General features: G+C 36.9%; 1 protein-coding gene and 1 pseudogene across 7 annotated transcripts in view; both read right to left on the bottom strand.

Annotated features, from left to right (window-relative positions):
- Window positions 1-563: 563 nt before the first annotated feature.
- Window positions 564-1,747, bottom strand: LOC113632298 (60S ribosomal protein L10a-like; annotated as a pseudogene).
- Window positions 1,371-20,154, bottom strand: part of FGD4 (FYVE, RhoGEF and PH domain containing 4) — a 206,440-nt gene continuing 187,656 nt past the window's right edge. For 6 of the 7 annotated variants that reach the window (XM_027129272.1, XM_027129275.1, XM_027129276.1 and 3 more), the window contains 4 exons: window positions 18,390-18,530; window positions 15,506-15,646; window positions 13,211-13,388; window positions 7,812-10,718 (listed from right to left, as the gene is read on the bottom strand). In XM_027129272.1, the coding sequence (XP_026985073.1) occupies window positions 10,603-10,718; window positions 13,211-13,388; window positions 15,506-15,646; window positions 18,390-18,530 (576 nt within the window). In that variant the 3' untranslated portion in view covers window positions 7,812-10,602. Of the gene's footprint in view, window positions 1,769-7,811; window positions 10,719-13,210; window positions 13,389-15,505; window positions 15,647-18,389; window positions 18,531-20,154 lie in introns of those variants that run through there. The other variant, XM_027129273.1, reaches the window with a different exon arrangement.

Below are 20,154 nucleotides of genomic sequence, written 5' to 3' on the forward strand. Positions count from 1 at the left end.
CACAATGTTCACTGCAGCTCTATTTACAATAGCCAGGACATGGAAGCAACCTAAGTGTCCATCCACAAATGAATGGATAAAGAAGATGTGGCACATACATACAATGGAATATTACTCAGCCATAAAAAGAAACAAAATTGAGTTATTTGTAGTGAGGTGAATGGGCCTAGAGTCTGTCATACAGACTGAAGTAAGTAAGAAAGAGAAAAACAAATACTGTATGCTAACACATATATATGGAATCTAAAAAAAAAAAAAAAAAAAAACGGTTCTAAAGAACCTAGGGGCAGGACAGGAATAAAACCTGGGACGAAGTGAGATGGTGGCATTGACATAGCTAGTGGGAAGCAGCCTCATAGCACAGGGAGATCAGCTCCGTGCTTTGTGACTACCTTGAGGGGTGGGATAGAGAGGGTGGGAGGGAGACATATGAGGGAGGGGATATGGGGATATATGTATACGTATAGCTGATTCACTTTGTTATACAACAGAAACTAACACAACATTGTAAAGCAATTATACTCCAATAAAGATGTTATAAATAAATAAATGCTGTAGTGCTTTACAATTTTCAAAAAAAGAAAGAAACCTACTGTCAGTATATTCAAAGTAATCGTAGACCTTAAATATTGATACAATAAGCAACCAGCATATAGGAAACACTCAATATTTATTTATTTATTTATTTTAATGGTGGGAGTATGGCATATTAAGCTGTTCCTTAGTAAAGGCACTGGGGCTTGCCCATGGTGCTCTTAATGTACAAAGCCTGGATGTTCCGCCAAATTTTTCTTGAGCAACGACACCAGGAAGTTGACAACTAAGTGGATGCTGTACACAAGCTCATATGTCATCTTCACGTGGCCAACAGCCACTGCCAGACACAGCACCTCCTTCATCTGGAGCTTGATCATGGACTTCATCAACTTTGACCACCATGTTCTCATTGTGGGTCAGCAAGGAAAGGAACTTGCCAGCCTTATTCAGGCCTGGGCCCAGTATTCGTGGGATCTGCTCGATCAGAGACTCTGAAGCCAAAGAGGCATCGTACTTCTTGGCCAGCTTCTTGACCAGTTTCTTATACTTGTTGAGTTTCTTCAGCACCTCGATGTCCATGCGGGGGATATCCACAGCCTTGGCCTCATCACAATACTGCTGGTCCTGCAGAACACATACGGAGAACTTGGGGCAGGGAGTGGACTTAAGCCTGACAGTGCCTGAGAAGCGTTCCTCTTACTGAGAGTCACAGTTCTTCAGGCTGATTTGAAGGGCCACTGGCTCCAAAACCTTCCGGCCCTTGCACTGGTTCCCATACAGGACTTCCAGCACCGCCTCGTAGAGGGTGTCATGGGAGACTTTGCTGCTCATGGTGCCTTGTGCCACGATAACCGGAAAAGAGCAACACTCAATATTTAAATGTTGAATGAGTGAATGACTCAAGACAAACTATCTCTTTATACTATTGTTTTTTCCTGGGACAATTTAAGTTGCTTTTCTTTATATATTTTTATGAAATAATTTTTATTTGTATGAAGAGAGATGAAGTAAAGGAAAGTTGCAATTGGCTTACAAAACATCTCAGGAAAATAGCTGGGTTAAACTCCATAGAAACATTAAAAAATTTTATTTGAAATACCTGTACATGTTTTGTGGGTTTTGTTTGTTTTGTTTTTCTCGGCCACGCTGAGCGGCATGCGGGAATCTTAGTTCCCCAACCAGGGATGGAACCAGTGCCCATTTCATTGGGAGCACAGATGTACATGTAGACCTAAACAGAAGTTAGAAATATATTACAAAAACTCTAGTTTACCCTTGTCTAGTTTCTCTATTAACATTTTACTTCATTAGCTTAATTATTCTCTCTCCCTCTTTCATCTCTGAACCATTTGACAGTAAATTGCAGACATGATGCATTTTTACCCTGAAATACTTGAATATTTTCAAGAACAAGGATATTCTCTTACATAACTACATTGCAACTTGCTGAAACAAGAAAATTAACAGATATAATGTGATGATCTAATCCAGATGTTATTAATTTCTCACCAATGGCCTCAATAAAAACTTTATAGTAGAAAAAAATATTCTGGCCTAGGTTCGATCCAGGATTACATACACATTGCATTTAGCTGTAATGTCTCTTTAGTCATTTATTCTGGAAAAGTTCCTCAGTCTGTCTTTGTATTTCATGACCTTAACATTTTTGAAGAATATAGACCAAGTATTCCGAAGAATATTTCTCAGTTTGGGTTTGTCTGTTATTTCCTTATGATTAGGTTGAGGTTCTTCACTTTTGGCAGGATTACCACAGAAGTGATGCTGTGTCCTTAGTGCTTCAGATCAAGAGGCCCATGATACCAGTTTGTCCTTACTGATGATATTAACTTGGTTAAGGTGCTGTCCACCAAGTTTTTCCATTGTAAAGTTATTTTTTTTCCCTTCTGTAATTAATAAGAATTTTGTGGGTACAACTTTGAGACTATGTAGATATACTTGTCTTCAAGAATTTTTTACCCGTTAGTTATAGTATCCATTGATGATTCTTACCTGAATTATTACAATGTTTTGTCAAATGCTATTTTTTTAACTTTCTTATTCCTTCTACATTTACTTGTTTGCATTCTATTATAGGGAAGAGTTTTTCTTTTTACATTTTTATTTACTTGTTGATTGACTGATTGACTGATTTTTGGCCACCCCATGCCGCATGTGGGATCTCAGTTCCCCAACCTGGGATCGAAGCCATGGCCTCTGCAGTGGAAGCACGGAGTCCTAACCACTGGACTGCCAGGAAATTCCAGGGAAGAGTTTTTCATTTTTCCTCATTCATTCATTCATTATCAGTTTGAATCCATGTGTTCCTATTTTATTCAATGGATTTTAATCAATTACCATCGTTCCTTCTCCTTCCCCCTCCCACTTCAATGACATGTTCAACTGTCCCAGATTTTGCCAGCTGGAGCCTCTTCAAGCTGACTCCTGGGTCTTTTGACATGTCCCCATCATTCTTTGGGTACTTTTTCACTTTCTGGCATTCTAGAGCTAGAGCAGAGAAAATTCAGTTTTCTCTGCTCTAGCTCTAGAATCAGCTAGTTTTTCAGGGAGTTCTGGTTCCTTTTAGTGGAAGTGGTATTTAGAAACCAACATAGGTATGCTCATTGCTACAGGGTTGTTATTGCTTCTAGACCCTCACAGCAGTCAGCTAGGAAATATATGCTCGTGTACACACACAAACACACACACATACACATATGTCTATAAATGTATTATAACTATCTATACCCAGTTAGCTAGCTAACTTTATAAAATCATGTGTTCATACTGATACCTGTAATTCTAGTCCAACAACACAGAATTTAGTATCACGTTCCTCCTTTTCCATATTGAAACTGCCTTCTCTGACACTGAGAAATTTGGCTCCCATTATGCTCAACCTATTATTTGCTCAGTTGAACTCAGTAAAAGTAATGTTAGAAATGCTAAGTCATACCACTGGGTAAAACAAACCAATGACCTAGAATTCAGTATTTATAATTCGATTTGCCTTTAGTTTAAGCATGTATAGTCAACATACTGTGTTCAAAAGTGTGTATTAGTTCTAATTTTTACCTTCAGAGTGGTTATGTTATTCATTTGCTATTATTTGACATATGTTCATTTGTATTTATATTCCATTTCAGATTTTTTTTTCTTTTTTCTTTTTTTTTGCAGTATGCGGGCCTCCCACTGCTGTGGCCTCTCCCGTTGCGGAGCACAGGCTCTGGACACGCAGGCTCAGCGGCCATGGCTCATGGGCCCAGCCGTTCCGCGGCATGTGGGATCTTCCCGGACCGGGGCACGAACCCGTGTACCCTGCATCGGCAGGCGGACTGTCAACCACTGCGCCACCAGGGAAGCCCCATTTCAGATTTTTTCATTTTTTATTATGTGTGTTTGTGTATATAAAACACTAAGATGGCTCAAAAGTCAAAACTCAACAAAAAAGGTATACTCAGAAAAGTATCAAGATTTTTTAGCAAATATTTTTTCTTTATTGAGCGTTCCTTCTCCTGTATTTACAACTGTGAGCCTGGACCCTTTGGTTCATTCTCCCTGTAGTCTGTGCCTGCCTGCCTTCCACTCCCGAAGCACACACACAGACATACATATACACAAACTGATGGAAAAGATATTGAAAAACTACAAGATGATCTTTAGGATGAGGTATGTTTCTTCCAACTTTGGACATGATTCTATATAGAAACAATATACTTAATTTTGTTCAGTGTATGATAACCATATATGTAAGTGATCTAAAAATAATTTTTCTTGTGAAAACACCATAATGGACTACATGGTCCAATCTCACTGTATAAAAGCAGAGTTTCCTTTATTAAGACAAAGCAACCTGGATTTGTTTTTACTTAAATACAAGACCAAAACAACACATGAATCATTTCCTCTATAAAAGAGTGACTCCAGACTGGGAGCTCATTATCCAAACCCTGTGTCAGGTCCACTCTGCCGGCCCCACTTCCTCAGGACATGTATCTTTCATCACCTCTGGCTCCTCTGGAACAGTAACCAGCTGCCTCTAATTGCCTCACAGACCAGGTGTGGTGGTGGTAGTGGTGGTGAGAGTGGGCTGAGACATTATTTAAAAAGCAAGAATCCGTCGTGTGAAGGTTAACTAAGATTTTCACCATTGTATTTTGAAGTCCTTGACTATGTTTTAAACGCTATCAGGAATCTAGCTTTGTTATTAAAACAATTTAGCTATATAAAATGTTGATTTCTTTTCCTCTCAGCCTCTATTCCAAAGGTCTATACCCATAACAATTTGATGTTTTGGAAGAACAGTTCTGTTCATTTTTGTAATTTTATATAACCTAGCTTTTGTGCAGCATGCAGGATCTTAGTTCCCCGACCAGGGATGGAACCCGTGCCCCCTGCAGTGGGAGAGCAGAGTCTTAACCACTGGACTGCCTGGGAAGTCCCACCACGTAAGTATTTACTGAGTGCCTACAATGTGCCAAGCAACCCCAAGTACTGCGGATTGGGGACATCAGTGGTCAAAACATAAAAATCCTTACCTTTATGGAGCTTATGTTCTAGCAGGTGTAGACAGACAATAAAAAATAAACAGCTAATTATCTAATTCATAACAAGATGTTAAGAGCTATGGGAAAAAAACAGATCAGATTAGGGCAGCATTCGGTGCTGTTGCAGCAGAGGCAGTTAAATGAGGTGGTGGTGAGATCCGAGCAGGCTTTAACTTGCAAAAGCTGTTCATTATGCAGACATCTGGGGAAGGAGCACTGCAGGAAGAAAGAACAGTGTCTGTGATGTAAGGCTGAAGTGTACTTGGCTTGCTTCAGTAAAAGCAAAATGTATGGTACGGGGTAGGAGAGTGGGGGGTGGCAGAGACATAGAACCATGTGAGGGCAAAGGACTTTGGCTTTTATTCTGAGTGAAATGGGAGCCCCTGGAGGGACTGGGGTAAAGAAGCAACATAATTTTTTTTTTTTTTTTTTGGCGGTACGCGGGCCTCTCACTGTTGTGGCCTCTCCCGTTGCGGAGCACAGGCTCCGGACGCGCAGGCTCAGCGGCCATGGCTCACGGGCCCAGCCGCTCCGCGGCATGCGGGATCCTTCCTGACCGGGGCACGAAGCCGTGTCCCCTGCATCGACAGGCGGACTCTCAACCACTGCGCCACCAAAGAAGCCCGAAGCAACATAATTTGATTTGTGTTTTAACAGACTCCCTGACTGCCTATTTAACAATGGAAGGGTGGAGGGAGGACTGGAAGACTTGAGACTAATTAGAAAGCTACTGAAATAATGTAGCAAGAGATGATGATGGTTTAGGCCAGAATGGTAGATAGCGGAGGAACTGGTGAAAGAGAATCTGAGTCTAGGTATATTTTGAAGGTGAGCTAATATAAATTCCTGATGTACTGGCTGTGTAGTCTCAGAAAAAGAGGAGTCAAAGATGAAAGCTTTTGGCCTAAGCAACTTGAAAAGCAGAGCTGCAATTAACTGAGATGGAGAAAATTATGGATAGAGTAGGTTTTATGGGGAAAGATCGGTTGTTTGGCCTGACTGGAGTACATTCAGGAAAGGATGGGAAGAGAGGAATTGGAAACAGATATAGAAAATTCAACTATTGCTCCAAAAGGGAGGGGAATATGGCAGCTGGCAGGGGAAGTGAAGTGAAGAGGTTTATTTAGGTTGGGAAAAATTATAACAGATGTGTTTGCTGATGGGCATATTCAGTTAAGAGGGAAAACTGATATCGTATAAGAAAAGGATAATGGCCAGAGCAGCATCCTTGAGAAGGTGCGTGGGGGTAGGATATGGCACTCAAGTAGAGACCAGATTTAAGCAAGAACATGGATGGGCAGGAAGATAGACTACGTGGAACCTGTGTTGGTAGATGGGTAGATTCGGTTGTGGGAGGCTGTGGAAGTTCCCTGACAATTTAATTTTCTGAGTAAAGTAGGGAAGAAGGTCATCAGCTGGGTGGAGGATGAGGGAGAAGGTGTTGGAGGTTTGAGGAGAAAGGAGGTGTGAAATGGTAACCTAGTAATGAATTTAAAATGAGACCAATCAGTATAGCTGTTCATTTTGTTCAGCTGCATGGCTGTAGGCATGGAGAAGACAGAGTTGAGTCAACCAGGTTTTGGTTTTGCCAAACAAGTTAAGACAAAGCTAGAGAGTGAACTGAATGCAAAGGAGTGACTGTAATGACTGAACTGTAAGGGAGGGTTAAGGGAGGAAGAGAGGACATCAAGAGCTGAGTGACAAATTACTTAACCTCTCTAAACCTGCTTACTTATATGAAAATGTTAAGAGTGCTGTTGTGAGGCTTACGTGGGATAATGTGTTTATAGAATGCTTAACATAGGACCAAGCACTGAGTAAATATGCAATCAGTTTCTCAGGTGAGGTTTCCCATCAGGATCACCTGGGGAATTTTTGAAAATACTCATGCCCACAGCCCAACCCCCACAAATAGAATTTCTGAGGGTGAGGCCGGAGCATGGCTTGGTTTAACTACTCCCCAGGTGATTCTAATGTATAGTCAGGGTAGCAAACTTGCCTGTTAACTAAATGATCTCTATTAATAATACTAACAATCACTTACTGAATGTCTCCTATGGGCCAGGCAATATACTATAGTATTATCTCATTTAAGGGCCACAACTTTTCAAGGAGGAGTTCGTGCCTGAAGTGACAAACAGTAAGTGACAGAGCCAGGGATTTCTAGCCAGTTGTCTATGACTAAGTCCCTTCCACTATAAGCTTGCTACTCCAAGAATGATTTGAGGAGCATCAACACCACCAGAGACCTTGTTAACAACAAATGCCTCATCACTGACCTTGCTAAATCAGAATCTGCATTTGAGTAAGATCTTCAGGTGATTTCTATGTATATTAAAGTTTTAGAAGCTCTGAAATAGGCCACACTGGCTCTCTCCGCCACAATTTCCATTCTGGTGTAAGGTGGATGCAAACAAGTTATATCGATGGACCAAGGGCAACAGCTGATGTCAACTGCTTGTAAGTATCAATAAATAGTTCTTCAAGGCCTGAAAAAGGTAATAAATGTCTAAAAAGGATTATCTCTGGAAATATTTTACTTATGAAATAATGCTGAATAATATTATTCTTGAAATATTTACACAGGTTTTGGTGGGATTGGAGGTGGAAAGGAACATCAGTACGTTAAGGAGTAACTTTTTTCTGAATCAACCAAAATTTCTGACAACCAAAATCATTGTGAACTGAACATATATAATCCTAGCTCAAATAACAGCTAAGTCTTTCGAATTCATTTAAAGATGTATTTATTTACAAGATACAAGTATTTAATATTTAATAGGAATTAAAGTGCTTAATTTTACAATGTTTCCAATTCTCTGCCTTTATGACCAAATATACATATGTTACACAATATATACACTATCTGCAAGTATTTTACATTCATATAGCTAGAAGAGAAAAATTACTTTTTGTGTATACTTTCTCACATTTGAGTTAATTCTAAAATTTTGCTAATATACATTTCAAATTGATCAGTCAACAATTCAAAAACCCAGATAACACTTATTCAAGAATATCAGTCAATTGTCACTCATAAAATGAAATGCTAGTTTGGTACAACAAACAAGAACCTCCAAAGTTTTATATACAGACATGATTGCTAATGAAGGGAGACACCCCTCCCCAAGCGATACATTTCAACATCCATATAATGTGTAATATATAATGTAATTCTGTTATCATAATGGTCCCCATAGACTATTATGTCTCTTCCCAAACCCATATATATATATATACACACATATATATATATATATATCTCACTCTATGTATTTGGTATTTACTTATTCAAATATGCTACAATATTTCTTGATTTAATTTCTCACTAAATCTACCTAATCACACTAATTCAATCTATAATGAATTTTAGGAAGGGGTAAACATCATGTAACTCTCAGTGACCCCCCAATGAGTTAAAAACTATCTTGTAGAAGCCATGTGCTATTTCATCTCAAAAGACAGAAAAGACACTATTTTCTGCCAAATGTTCAGTCCATAAAGTAGAATACAGACCATGATTGACTTTAGAGGGATTTTTTATGTCAGTAAACAGTGCAGAAAATAGTCCAATAGAATTATTTCTTTTTTTTAGGTCTAAAGAAAAAGTAATGACAAGATACTAGTGGTATAATTTAGAGGGCAAGGTGAAAGGCCCAGGTGTAATGGATCCCATCAGTGTGCAATTACATAGATTTACATCTTGTAGTTTATATCCCTCTGCAGTTTAAGTGTTTTTCATTTATCTTAGCATATATTGCTCTGATTTGGAGTCCAAGGGACTCTTTCTGTCCACCTCTCTGTCTGTTCTTGCTTGTTTCAGTTCCTAATCTTATTCCTCTCTACCACATCAGTAAAGAAAGCAAAGTTACCCTTTCATGACAACATGATTACAGGGCATACATAAGAATGAATTATACTAAAAATCCATGTATATAATTTATGTTAAAATATTTAAGTTAAAAAGAATACTTTCTATAAAAATTTCGTTCCTATGGAAAAACAGAATTGGAAATCAACATTGCTTTTACATATATACATGTATGCATAAAGTCAGAGAAAGGGTTTTAAAAGTATATCTAGTGGTCTTTTATATATCATACTCCTATTTTCTAAATCTGGAGACTGTATAGTAGATAGTAATATGAAAATAAAAAGCAATTTGATTTTACTAAAATTGGATGAGAATGAAAAAGTAACATGATCCACTACAGATGTCCAGTATAGTCCTAAGAATAAGAACAGGTTAGCCACAGATTTTATATTAATATATTCTTGAAGAATACAAAAGTTAAGAATGAAGACATTACGACATTCTTGCCTTTTGAATTAATTTTAGCTTATAAATACCATGTGATTAATCTTAGATCCGCTAACAGGAACATTATGTGATGTAGAAAGATTTAATGTATTTTCTACTGTGCATTATAGCAAGGATACCTGGAAAAGAAAAAAAAAAAAAGAAAAAAAGACCTTTGTTCCCTAGAAGTTTATTTGCTCCTGTTGGTGTCTTTTCCTCAGGATATATCCAGCTCAGGAAAATCATTATTACATATGCTCAGAATAAGAACTTAAGGCTTTGAGTATAACCAGAAATGAGATCTAAAATTTATAGGGGAATTTAGATCTGTTTCCTGTTTCCACAAAGACAATAAAAAGTGTGGTAATTTAAAAAAACTGTTGTTGTTGTTGTTTTAATTTGGGTAGCTTACCCAGTGAGTATAAGTACACCAAGCTATATTAAACTTCATGGAAAATGAAATGTGTAGTGCAGATGTGCTTTAACTGTTTTTAACCACCCATACATACCCTTTGCAAAAAAAAAAAAAGGCTTTAAAAAACTTTAAAGTAAAATAAAAAGGATTTTGATGGTTACTTGAATCCAAGGAATAATGTTGTCCCTCCCCCACCCCACCCCCCGCCACACATATGTTCTTTTCCCTGTACTGAGCAATTTGAATCACAGTATCACTCCTAGGAGTTAATTTTCTATACCCTTGTGGCTAGGAACATTCACATTAAAAGTTCAGTGTAAAACCTACCCTGTAGAGTTTTATTGCTTGCATACATGATGGCATTATAGATGCCATTATTACAAAAGTGGCTGGTGGCATTTTTCATTATTGGGTCCCACTTAAAACCTGGAGATAAGTCTGCACTACATTTCATTGGTAGACTTTCAATAAAGCAGAATTTATGTTGAGAAAACTGGAATGTTTTATAAAAAAATAGCAGTTTTATCAAAGAAGTATTTTGTTAAGTTTAGAGAAAGGGCACTTTAAAAAAAAGATGATTTAGAGAAAATAAAGAATAAGACCAGAATGGAATGTTGGTTTTAATAGTAAAACAACCAATTATTTTTCTAGGTTCAATTTGTCATGACTGCTCAGGTGTCTCAGAAAGCAAAAGACAGATTATTCTTGTAACCAGACAATCACATTTTGAGGTCTTTTGGTTGAGTGCTTCTAAATGGCTAAGAGTATTCCTTTGCCTTTCTCCAAGTAAAAGCATTCGTGATTCTTTAATAAGAAACAGGTAAGGCTGCTTCATTGCTTCTCTTTGTGCTTGGCAAAAGAACATGTGGAATGTGAAGATGGTGACTGGACAAGCAGAAATTCTCTTCTAATACTAATATTTCTATTTTTTAAAACAAATTAAAGATAATGTTAAGAGCATGATAATAAATATTCTCTTAACATGAGTATTCTTTAAATAATCTAAATTAAATAACATTTGATATTTATTGAGCCAAAGCTTGAATGTGTTCATGTTACTTCCATTCCAGCAGAACTTATTTGTAGGGAAAGTGTAATCTTCTTGTTGTTCAAAATAGTTTTCAAAAACAATCTGGCTCGTAAATCTTCTAATTGGCTTTTACATTTCCATTTTTCTATCCACATTTACAGAAGTCACCTTCTCCTGTTAATCATTCTACATTTTTATTGCTTCTCTTTTCTTGAGATTAAGAAAACCAAAGCATCACCTAGAGCCGTAGTTCAACCTCAATAACCACCCCTGAACACAAACACACACACGGTTGGCAACTAGAAAAGAGAATCAATGTAAAAAATTAAAAATTTGTCCTTAATTTAATAGGGCCTAAGAAGCTACCTTTATCTTTTTTTGGCTCTAAGTATTTGGTTTAATGTTGATGGATCATGGCTGGTGTTCCTTTTACAGAGGAAGGCAACCTAATCATGCCCACTATAATTAGTTTATCTGCTCCTTAGGGGTGTGGGGGGAAGAAAAGAGATACTTCAAATATATCTTAAAAAAAAAACAGGGCCTGAATAGATGTGTGGCAATCTCAAATTCTGAGTGAAGCTAATCTACATTTAAGGTGTAATCCTCAAAGGCCGAGGATAGTGGGGCCATTCTTGTTGATTTCTAGCAGACAGATGCATTAAAAAGTGACAATATTTGGAAAATGACAGAGTAAATGAGAAAAACAAAAAAAGAGAGAGAGATCTAATTTTGAGGAAAGGATGAACTTAAATAGCCAACTTAATGTGAGATTTTAATCACAATTACAATATAATAAAAAGCAGCCTTTGTGACAAGGAATCACATTTTGTCTATTAAAATTCCCCAGAGGATAAAAGGGAAAAGAATGCTCAAACTGTCGTCAATCATCTTGTACCCCCCAGAAAAACCTGCCATTAAAATATTGCTTTTTTATATTGTATTTTTCCCCACTCTTCTTTAATGAGGTGGTTTAAAGAGTTGAGGATAAACTTTCTTAATTACCTATCCATCCCCCTCAATCATAGGTTATCCCATGTGAATTTTGTTTCATATCTGACAAACGAATAGGCCCACACAGTTATCTTAAGTGTTAATTATATATAGTCCTCATTTAACCACAATTAACAGTCTTATGGGAAAGAAAAACATAACAATAAATGTAGTTTCCATATGTCCCAGTTCTGTGTAAGGTCAGGTATCTTGTACATGCTGATATTAACTGCTGCAACAATTAGAGGATTGTAAAAGGTAAAATAACCTGTATGACTTGACCATCCCAGTGACCAAAATGCACTTATCTCAGAATAATCAAGACTGAAGCATTAATTAAACCCTCATCTTATATTTAAGTAGGTATTATTAGCACCTTCAAAGAGAGGCACTGTTTTAAATAGGCACAGAACAAAGAAAAATAGTACTTTAAAAATACTGTTGGAATTCACTAATATATCCCATGCCACATAAATTACAGCTTTTTATTATAAAAATATCAAGACCCTTAGATGTCAATCAGTTAAACATAAATCACCAAAAACATTTCTTAAGTTTAGAACACTGGTCAATTCCAAGATAAAACATGCTGTGTATTTAAAAAATAAATTAGAGACAAATATGAACCTAAAGTTGAAGAGAAAAGCATGTATAATGTGTGTATATATATATATATATATATATATATTTGTATTTAATACTATATATACATAATTGCTATATACTTAAGATATTTTATTCTTAGAAGTATTTCTACAAAACAAGTATCTTAATAAGTTGAAAGTTTGAATACCAACAATTTGTTCTTTTTCTTTTGTTTTAAAAGAATGTACATCATTTATGCAGCTTGAGCTTTATAAACTAAATTAAATAAGTTAATAGCCTAAACTGTCCCTGTATTTTTTATTTTTAACGTGGATCTATTTTGGCAACATGGAGGTATATCTTTCAAACTGTTATAAATCCTACATGTGTAAGTGAAGACATTAAAGGATTTCTTAAATGTAAGTGGCCTTTTCTAACCTGAAGTGATAGAATTGATACCAGTTTTTTCCAAGACAAAAGTACATATTCAAGGAATAGCTCATTAAAAAATGCTCTATTTTTCACATTATTTCAAACTTTATGGGTAGAATGGCTCTACACATTAATTTCAGTAAGAGTACATAAACATAGGAAAATAGTCCCCCCAAAGATGCATTTATGAGCCTGTATTTTTCAACGTAAAGTGCTAAGAGATGAAAAAGGAGAGCTGAGAATGTTTTGAGCTGTAAATCTTGAGACCCCCCTCCATACTGCAGTAGGCCCTGGAACTCAGCATTCTGATTTTCTCTTAGGTTCAGGATGATCGTCCAAAGTGGCTGGATGCTTACTAGGGCCATCTGGTGTCTCACCTGTGACAGCTAAAAGGATGATTTTCAGCCACTTCTGTTTCAGTTCTTCACTGTCTGCAGCAAAGCTGTGCACAGACTTGGACTGGGTCAGTTTGAAACTGTGTGGCAGGTCTGCACTCCTCAGCATATCATCCACAATGTAGCCCAGGAGTGGAATAGTGGCCTGGGCTCTGACATCCTAAGAAAAAAGCATGGTACATAAAGAAAAAACATGGTGAGATGTGATCCGGCGCCCACTAAACCCCCTTTCTTACAACCATTCCACAGACTCGCACTGTGAACTCTCCATGGAGAGAGATGGGGATCCAGTGCTTTTAGCACAGTGCTTGTGTATGAGGCCACCCGTAACGTCACCTGAGTGAATTGATGAATGAGTGCTGACACCTAAATCAGCTAGAGTTCATTGACCCCACACCTCTTTCCCTGTGAGGGAGCCCATTCAGTTCTTCATTCAGTGTAAAAGGGAAGAATAGTCATCTTACTGTACAAAACCAGCAAATGTTAATGATGATTTCATTATCAAATGCAGTTCTATTTGGTGTTTCATTCATTCATGCATCAATTTACTTATGGACAGGAAAAGAATGTAGGAAAAACAATGAAACAGAATAAAAAACCAAACAACCCAATCAAAAAATGGGCAGAAGACCTAAACAGACATTTCTTCAAGAAGACATACAGATGGCCAAAAGGCACATGAAAAGATGCTCAACATCGCTAATTATTAAAGAAATGCAAATCAAAATTACAATGAGGTATCACCTCACACTGGTCAGAATGGCCATCATCAAAAAGTCTACAAATAATAAATGCTGGAAAGAGTATGGAGAAATAGGAACCCACCTACACTGTTGGTAGGAATGTAAATTGGTGCAGCCACTATGGAAAACAGTATGGAGAACAGCTCTAAAAATAGAGCTACCATATGATCCAGCAAGCCCACTCCTGGGCATGTATCCAGAGAAAACCACAATTCAAAAAGATACATGCACCTCAATGTTCACTGCAGCACTATTTACAGTAGCCAAGACATGGAAGCAACCTAAATGTCCATCAACAGATGAATGGATAAAGAAGATGTGGTATATATACATACAATTGAACATTAGTCATAAAAAAGAACGGAATAATGCCATTTGCAGCAACATGGATGGACCTAGAGATTATCATACTAAGTGAAGTAAGCCATATAAAGACATATATCATAAAATAAATAAATTTAAAAAAAGACATATATCATATGATATCGCTTATGATATATATGGAATCTAAAAGAAAAAAAAAAAGACAACAGATGTACTTATTTCCAAAACAGAAAGAGACTCACAGACACAGAAAACAAACTTTGGTTACCAAAGGGGAAAAGGGGGTGGGAGGAGGGATAAATTAGGAGGCTGGGATCAACATATATACACTACTATGTATAAAATAGATAACCAACAAGGATCTGTATAACACAGGGAACTATACTCGATATTATGTAATAACCTATAAGGGCAAAGAATCTAAAAAAGAAATATATATATATATATCTGAATAGCTGTGCTGTATACCTGAAACTTACCCAATATTGTAAATCAACTATATTTCAATTAAAAATACATACACACACACACACACACACATATCTCAGCATTTTTAGTCTATTTCTAAAATAAAGTTTTACTAGCACTTAATGTAGATATAGGCTAAAACACAAGAGGTACATGAAAATTTTTATATGTTTCCAGGTGAGTGCACAATTGATTTAAGTGTTGTTGGTTTTTTAAGCACAACACAATCCATAGTGCCTGGTGCATGTCTGCCGTTCCCATATATTTATCTCAGATCCATTCACATAAGGTCTTAAAAAATTGTTATTGGATAATGTTAATCCAAGGTTGATTTAAATTCACCTTCTCACATTCCTTTCTTTTTCAAGTATCCCTCCATGCAGGAAAAAAAAAAAAGGCTTACTAATATTTCCCATCATCAAAAATGCTCCTTCTTCTTGCCTCTCCCTCTGATTCAACCTCTTCTCCCCATGCCCTTTCCTAATTCAACTCACATTTTCTCAAACCCACTAAATAGGAATGAGAGAAGGGGGCAAATGATTCACAGGCTGAAGAAATTATTGGCTATAGAAGGAATCAGTCTAAATAAACTTGAATTTTAGTTATTTATTATTTTTCAATTATAATGAAAAATAGTGAAACTGTGTGAATTCTCTTGTTCTATAGAGAAGTAATGGAAGGATTTTAAGTTCAGTGTCTACTGGCCTCCCTCCGTCCCTTCAGAAAGATGAAGTTTAGATACCTGGGGGGCACCATACATGTACAGCACAAGAGGGTCTTGTTTGGGGATCACACACCAAGCTTTCTGCCAAGGTTTTGACTTTTCCATATATTGAAGAAAACTGCACACCACACTGTTTCCAGATACTTCTGCAGATTCGATCTAGAAAATACGATGGAAAGAAACAGTGAGAGAGAGTGAATGAACACAAAATGAACCAGACAGAGAGGTAATTCAACTTAAGGTAACATTCATAAATTACAATGTGTTTATATAAAATGTCTCCTGGGATTGTCTAGAGAAGGTTCATCTGCAATTATTATTTAAACATTCATCTAGATCCATGATGAATTAAGTCAATTTTAACTGTATTACCAGACCTGTAATTTAAATAAAATTAAACATTTATTGACTGCTTACTATGAAGGCATTTTTCTTAGCTCACTACTTATATCATTTAATCCTCACACCAACACCAAAACGTTATTACTTGCATTATTATGAGGTTTAGAGATGAAATAGCTTTCCTAAGATTTAGGAATTGGTGTGCTCAGATTTGAGTCTGGACCCAGAGTCTGAACTCTTAGCCACAATGCTATAGCAACGTCACTATGTAAGAATGCAATAGCAAAAAGGCAAATACTTACCAGCAACCTTTGTTCTATACCTGAGATAATTTTAAAGTTTTTTAAATTGCAATAACTCTTTGTGGAGCCATGTACGGTTTTCTGCTTTGTCTCCAAATACGTAAATCACTGGCTAAAAAGGGAACAAAACCCTTTGACTAAATGATGGTTTCTATTACACATATCATGGAAAGCAACTGGTTTGCATCTATTTTCTATCTCTCAAATCCAGTGTCATCCACTGAACAGTGCTGGTTTGCAAACTGCTTTGCTACCAGTTCGAGATAAGCACAGAAAGCAAGAGTAAGCATTTAGAAACTTTTATAGCAATCTGACTTGTGATGATACCCAAGCACATAATTGTGTATTTTACAAAAATACTGAGCTGTGATGGTTTAGAAAGTAAAACTGGCCCTTCATCACAGATAGTTTAAGAAGCATTGACTGGCAAACAATGGACTGCTAGCCCACCACCTGTTTTTATATGGCCTGTGAGGTAAGCAGAGTTTTTACAGATGACCATTTAAAATCAATCTGATGATCTAGAATACGAAAACTTTGGACTCCAACTAAGTGAAATGTTATCTCCCCTCCCCCAAAGGAATTCCATACTTCTTATTACCATATTACAAAAATTATACTAAATTATTACTTTTAAATTTGTCAATAAAAATTTGAGAAAATTTGTTTTCTCTCTTGTTTTAGAAGTAATATTCTCAGTTTTGCCTTTCAGCTTGCAAAGACTAAAATAGTTTCTCTCTGCCCTTTTACAGAAAAAATTTGTTGATCCTTGGTCTAGAGGACATAACAAACTAGTTGTTATGAGTAAGTTTCAAATATATATGTATGTGTGTGTGCATATGCACACATCCACACTTATCTTCTACTTACGGACTTCACACTATAAATACATTTGATTAAATGTGTTAACCTAAAAAGTAATTGATTAATTTTCCTCTAAGTACAGGTTTTTCTAGAAAACTACCTAGAGATTTTTATTTCATAGATACAGCCTGAAATGCACTTCTTAAAACAAGTTATTTGACTCATTATTCTACGCCAGTCTCATCCATTGCTGCTGTTCAGTCTTTCGAGACTGTGTTTCTGGAAGCTACTGAAGCATGTCTTTCCACCTTCCCTGCCAGAGAAAGTCCACTCTGGTCTGCCATACAAGCAACATCTATATCCTAGAAGAATGCACAGTTATAGTTTGTGGGCCTGTACTTTAACCTCAAGTGGACCTTGAAGTTTATGATCCTTCTTCAGTTAACAGAAATGACTTTTTGTATGTTTATACAGTGTAGGGTTCAATAAACACTCATTGATTCTTAAATAAATTGTAGAAATTCTTAATAAACCAAGTATGTCTATGATTTTAGATACATAAGAGTTTTTTTTTGATACATAAGAGTTTTGATCATGAGTTTATTCTTCACATAATTCCAGGCTATCTTGAACTTTCTGTCAAAAAGCCCTTATTGTGTAGTTTATTACTTATGTTGTTAATATCTTTGGGTGTAAAACTTATTTCAGATACTAGTCGCATTACAGTTCCTAGGTTTGGGAGGTCTGAATTTATCTAAAACATGAATCAAACTTACTTGTGAGACATTTCAGTAATATTTCAACGTAGTTCTCAGATTACTGTCACTGGCCATTAAATGATTCTTTTAATGCAATAAGTTGGAAGAGTTTTTCAGGTAATAAGACTTTAATCTAAATTTTAATAACATCATACAGTATTTTCAAAGCCAATATGATGAAACTGAGAGAAAAGCTTTCCTCTTAAAAAAAAATATATAGTAGTAAGTTGGGCATTAGAAGAGATGTCAATTAATACTCTAATATTTGACTACAGCTACCTTCACAAAATCAATACACAATCAGCCCTCCATATCTGTGGATGTAGAACCTAAGGATATGGAGAGCTGGCTGTATCACGCCACTGTATATAAGAGACTTGAGCATCCGCGGATTTTGGTATCTGTAGGGGTCCTGGAACCCCTGTAGGAACCAATCCCCCGCAGATGCCAAGGAAGGACTGGATTTACTCTCAAATGCACATTGGTTAACATAGCACTGTCCCTCATCTTTCTGTACAACTGAGCATGACCGCAAGAGTCAGCAATAGAACAAAAATATAAATCTTGCTCATCATAGTCCAAATTATTAAATACTAAGAGAAATAACAAAATATATTATTTGTATTCTTCAGAGTTAAAAAAATTCTGTTTCTAGTATAAAAATCTGAAAGATATCCAATATTTAATATTTCATACCTCTAAAATTCCTTTTCTTTTCTTTTCTTCACTGTCTGTGAATCCACTTATTATCTGATAACAGTCTTTACAAACTTTGCTCAATTTACCACCATCATACTCAAGTTGAGCTTTATAATCAGAACACTTCCAACAAACCACCTTAAATTAAGAAAAAATAAAGAAGAGTGAATAATCATATTTTAAAAATAACAAGATTTAAGCAATAATCAGTTATAGGTAATAATAAATGAGAAAAAGTTAAATGTAAAGGGCAAATTTTTATCAGACTAACAATATCCCCATGAACATTTGGAGTATTTGTCATGTATTATAATGCTGTTTGTGATGGGCTCTGCTTGCTCATCCTTCTCTTCCTGGCCCTAAAGGTAGGAGCTCTTCAAAGGCTTGGTCCAGACCATTACACTTCATACCTCTGGACGTTTTATATCTTCCCCAAGTGAATTCATGGTCTACCTTGCTCCCAGCTTTCTCCTTATCACACTTCGTCCCTCCCAACCTGTTCCCCTCTCAGAGTACTCTCTATCGCTGGAAATAGCACAGCCTCCTAACCAGTTATGGCAAGTCAGAAACCTAGGAGTCATCCCAATACCTCTCTCTACCTCACCCCATAGATTCACCATGTTATAAAGTCCTGCTGATTTTATCTCCTAGATATTTTTTCAATCTGTCCATTTTTCTACATCTTCCTTACAATTACCTGAGTCCAAGCTATCAATGTCCTGGTCTGGACCATTATAGCCTCACGACTGGTCCTTGTAGCATTCCTACTGGAGTCCAGGCCACTACTCTAAGATCCCCTCCAAGCTATTTTCCAAATGGCATCAGATGCTTCCTTAAAAATGCTAATCTGATATATTTCTCTTCTATTTAAATTTCTTTAAAGTCTTCCCTTTGCTCTTGGATAAGGAACAAATTCTTAACCATGGCCTATAAAGTCCTGCATGATTTACCTCTCTTACTCTATCTCCAGTGACACTGGCTTCTTACAGCTCCTAGAGTGCTCTGTTCCCTCCCTCTCTCATCTCTGCTTCAGTGAGTTAACTCTTGCTCATCCTTCAGATACTGACTCAAATTTCACTTCCTCAAGGAAGACTCCTCCAACTTCCAGAATACAGCCCATCTCTTATCACTGTGCTATTAAAGTTCCATGTGCTTTTATTTTTTTTTTTAGAAGATGTTGGGGGTAGGAGTTTATTAATTTTTATTTATTTATTTTTGCTGTGTTGGGTCTTCGTTTCTGTGCGAGGGCTTTCTCTAGTTGTGGCAAGCAGGGGCCACTCTTCATCGCGGTGCGTGGGCCTCTCACTATTGCGGCCTCTCTTGTTGCAGAGCACAGGCTCCAGACGCGCAGGCTCAGTAGTTGTGGCTCACGGGCCTAGTTGCTCTGCGGCATGTGGGATCCTCCCAGACCAGGGCTCGAACCCGTGTCCCCCGCATTAGCAGGCAGATTCTCAACCACTGTGCCACCAGGGAAGCCCTCCGTGTGCTTTTTGCATGCACTGATCACAATTTGTAATCATATACTTGTGTGATTTTTCGATTAATGTTTGTCACCCTAACTAGGCTGTAAGCTCTATGAGAAATTGTCCTTGTGTATTTTGCTATTTATAGTACCTGTTTAAAAAATAACCTTGCAGTTTAAAAAATTATCTTCTTGGGGACTTCCCTGGTGGTCCAGTGGTTAAGAATCTGCCTTCCAGTGCAGGGGACGTGGGTTCAATCTCTGGTGGGGGAACTACGATCCCACGTGCTGTGGGGTAAC

The sequence above is a fragment of the Aethalodelphis obliquidens genome, unplaced genomic scaffold (assembly GCF_003676395.1).
Source record: "Aethalodelphis obliquidens isolate GAN/ISIS:26980383/991018 unplaced genomic scaffold, ASM367639v1 scaffold36, whole genome shotgun sequence".
NCBI lineage: Eukaryota > Metazoa > Chordata > Mammalia > Artiodactyla > Delphinidae > Aethalodelphis > Aethalodelphis obliquidens.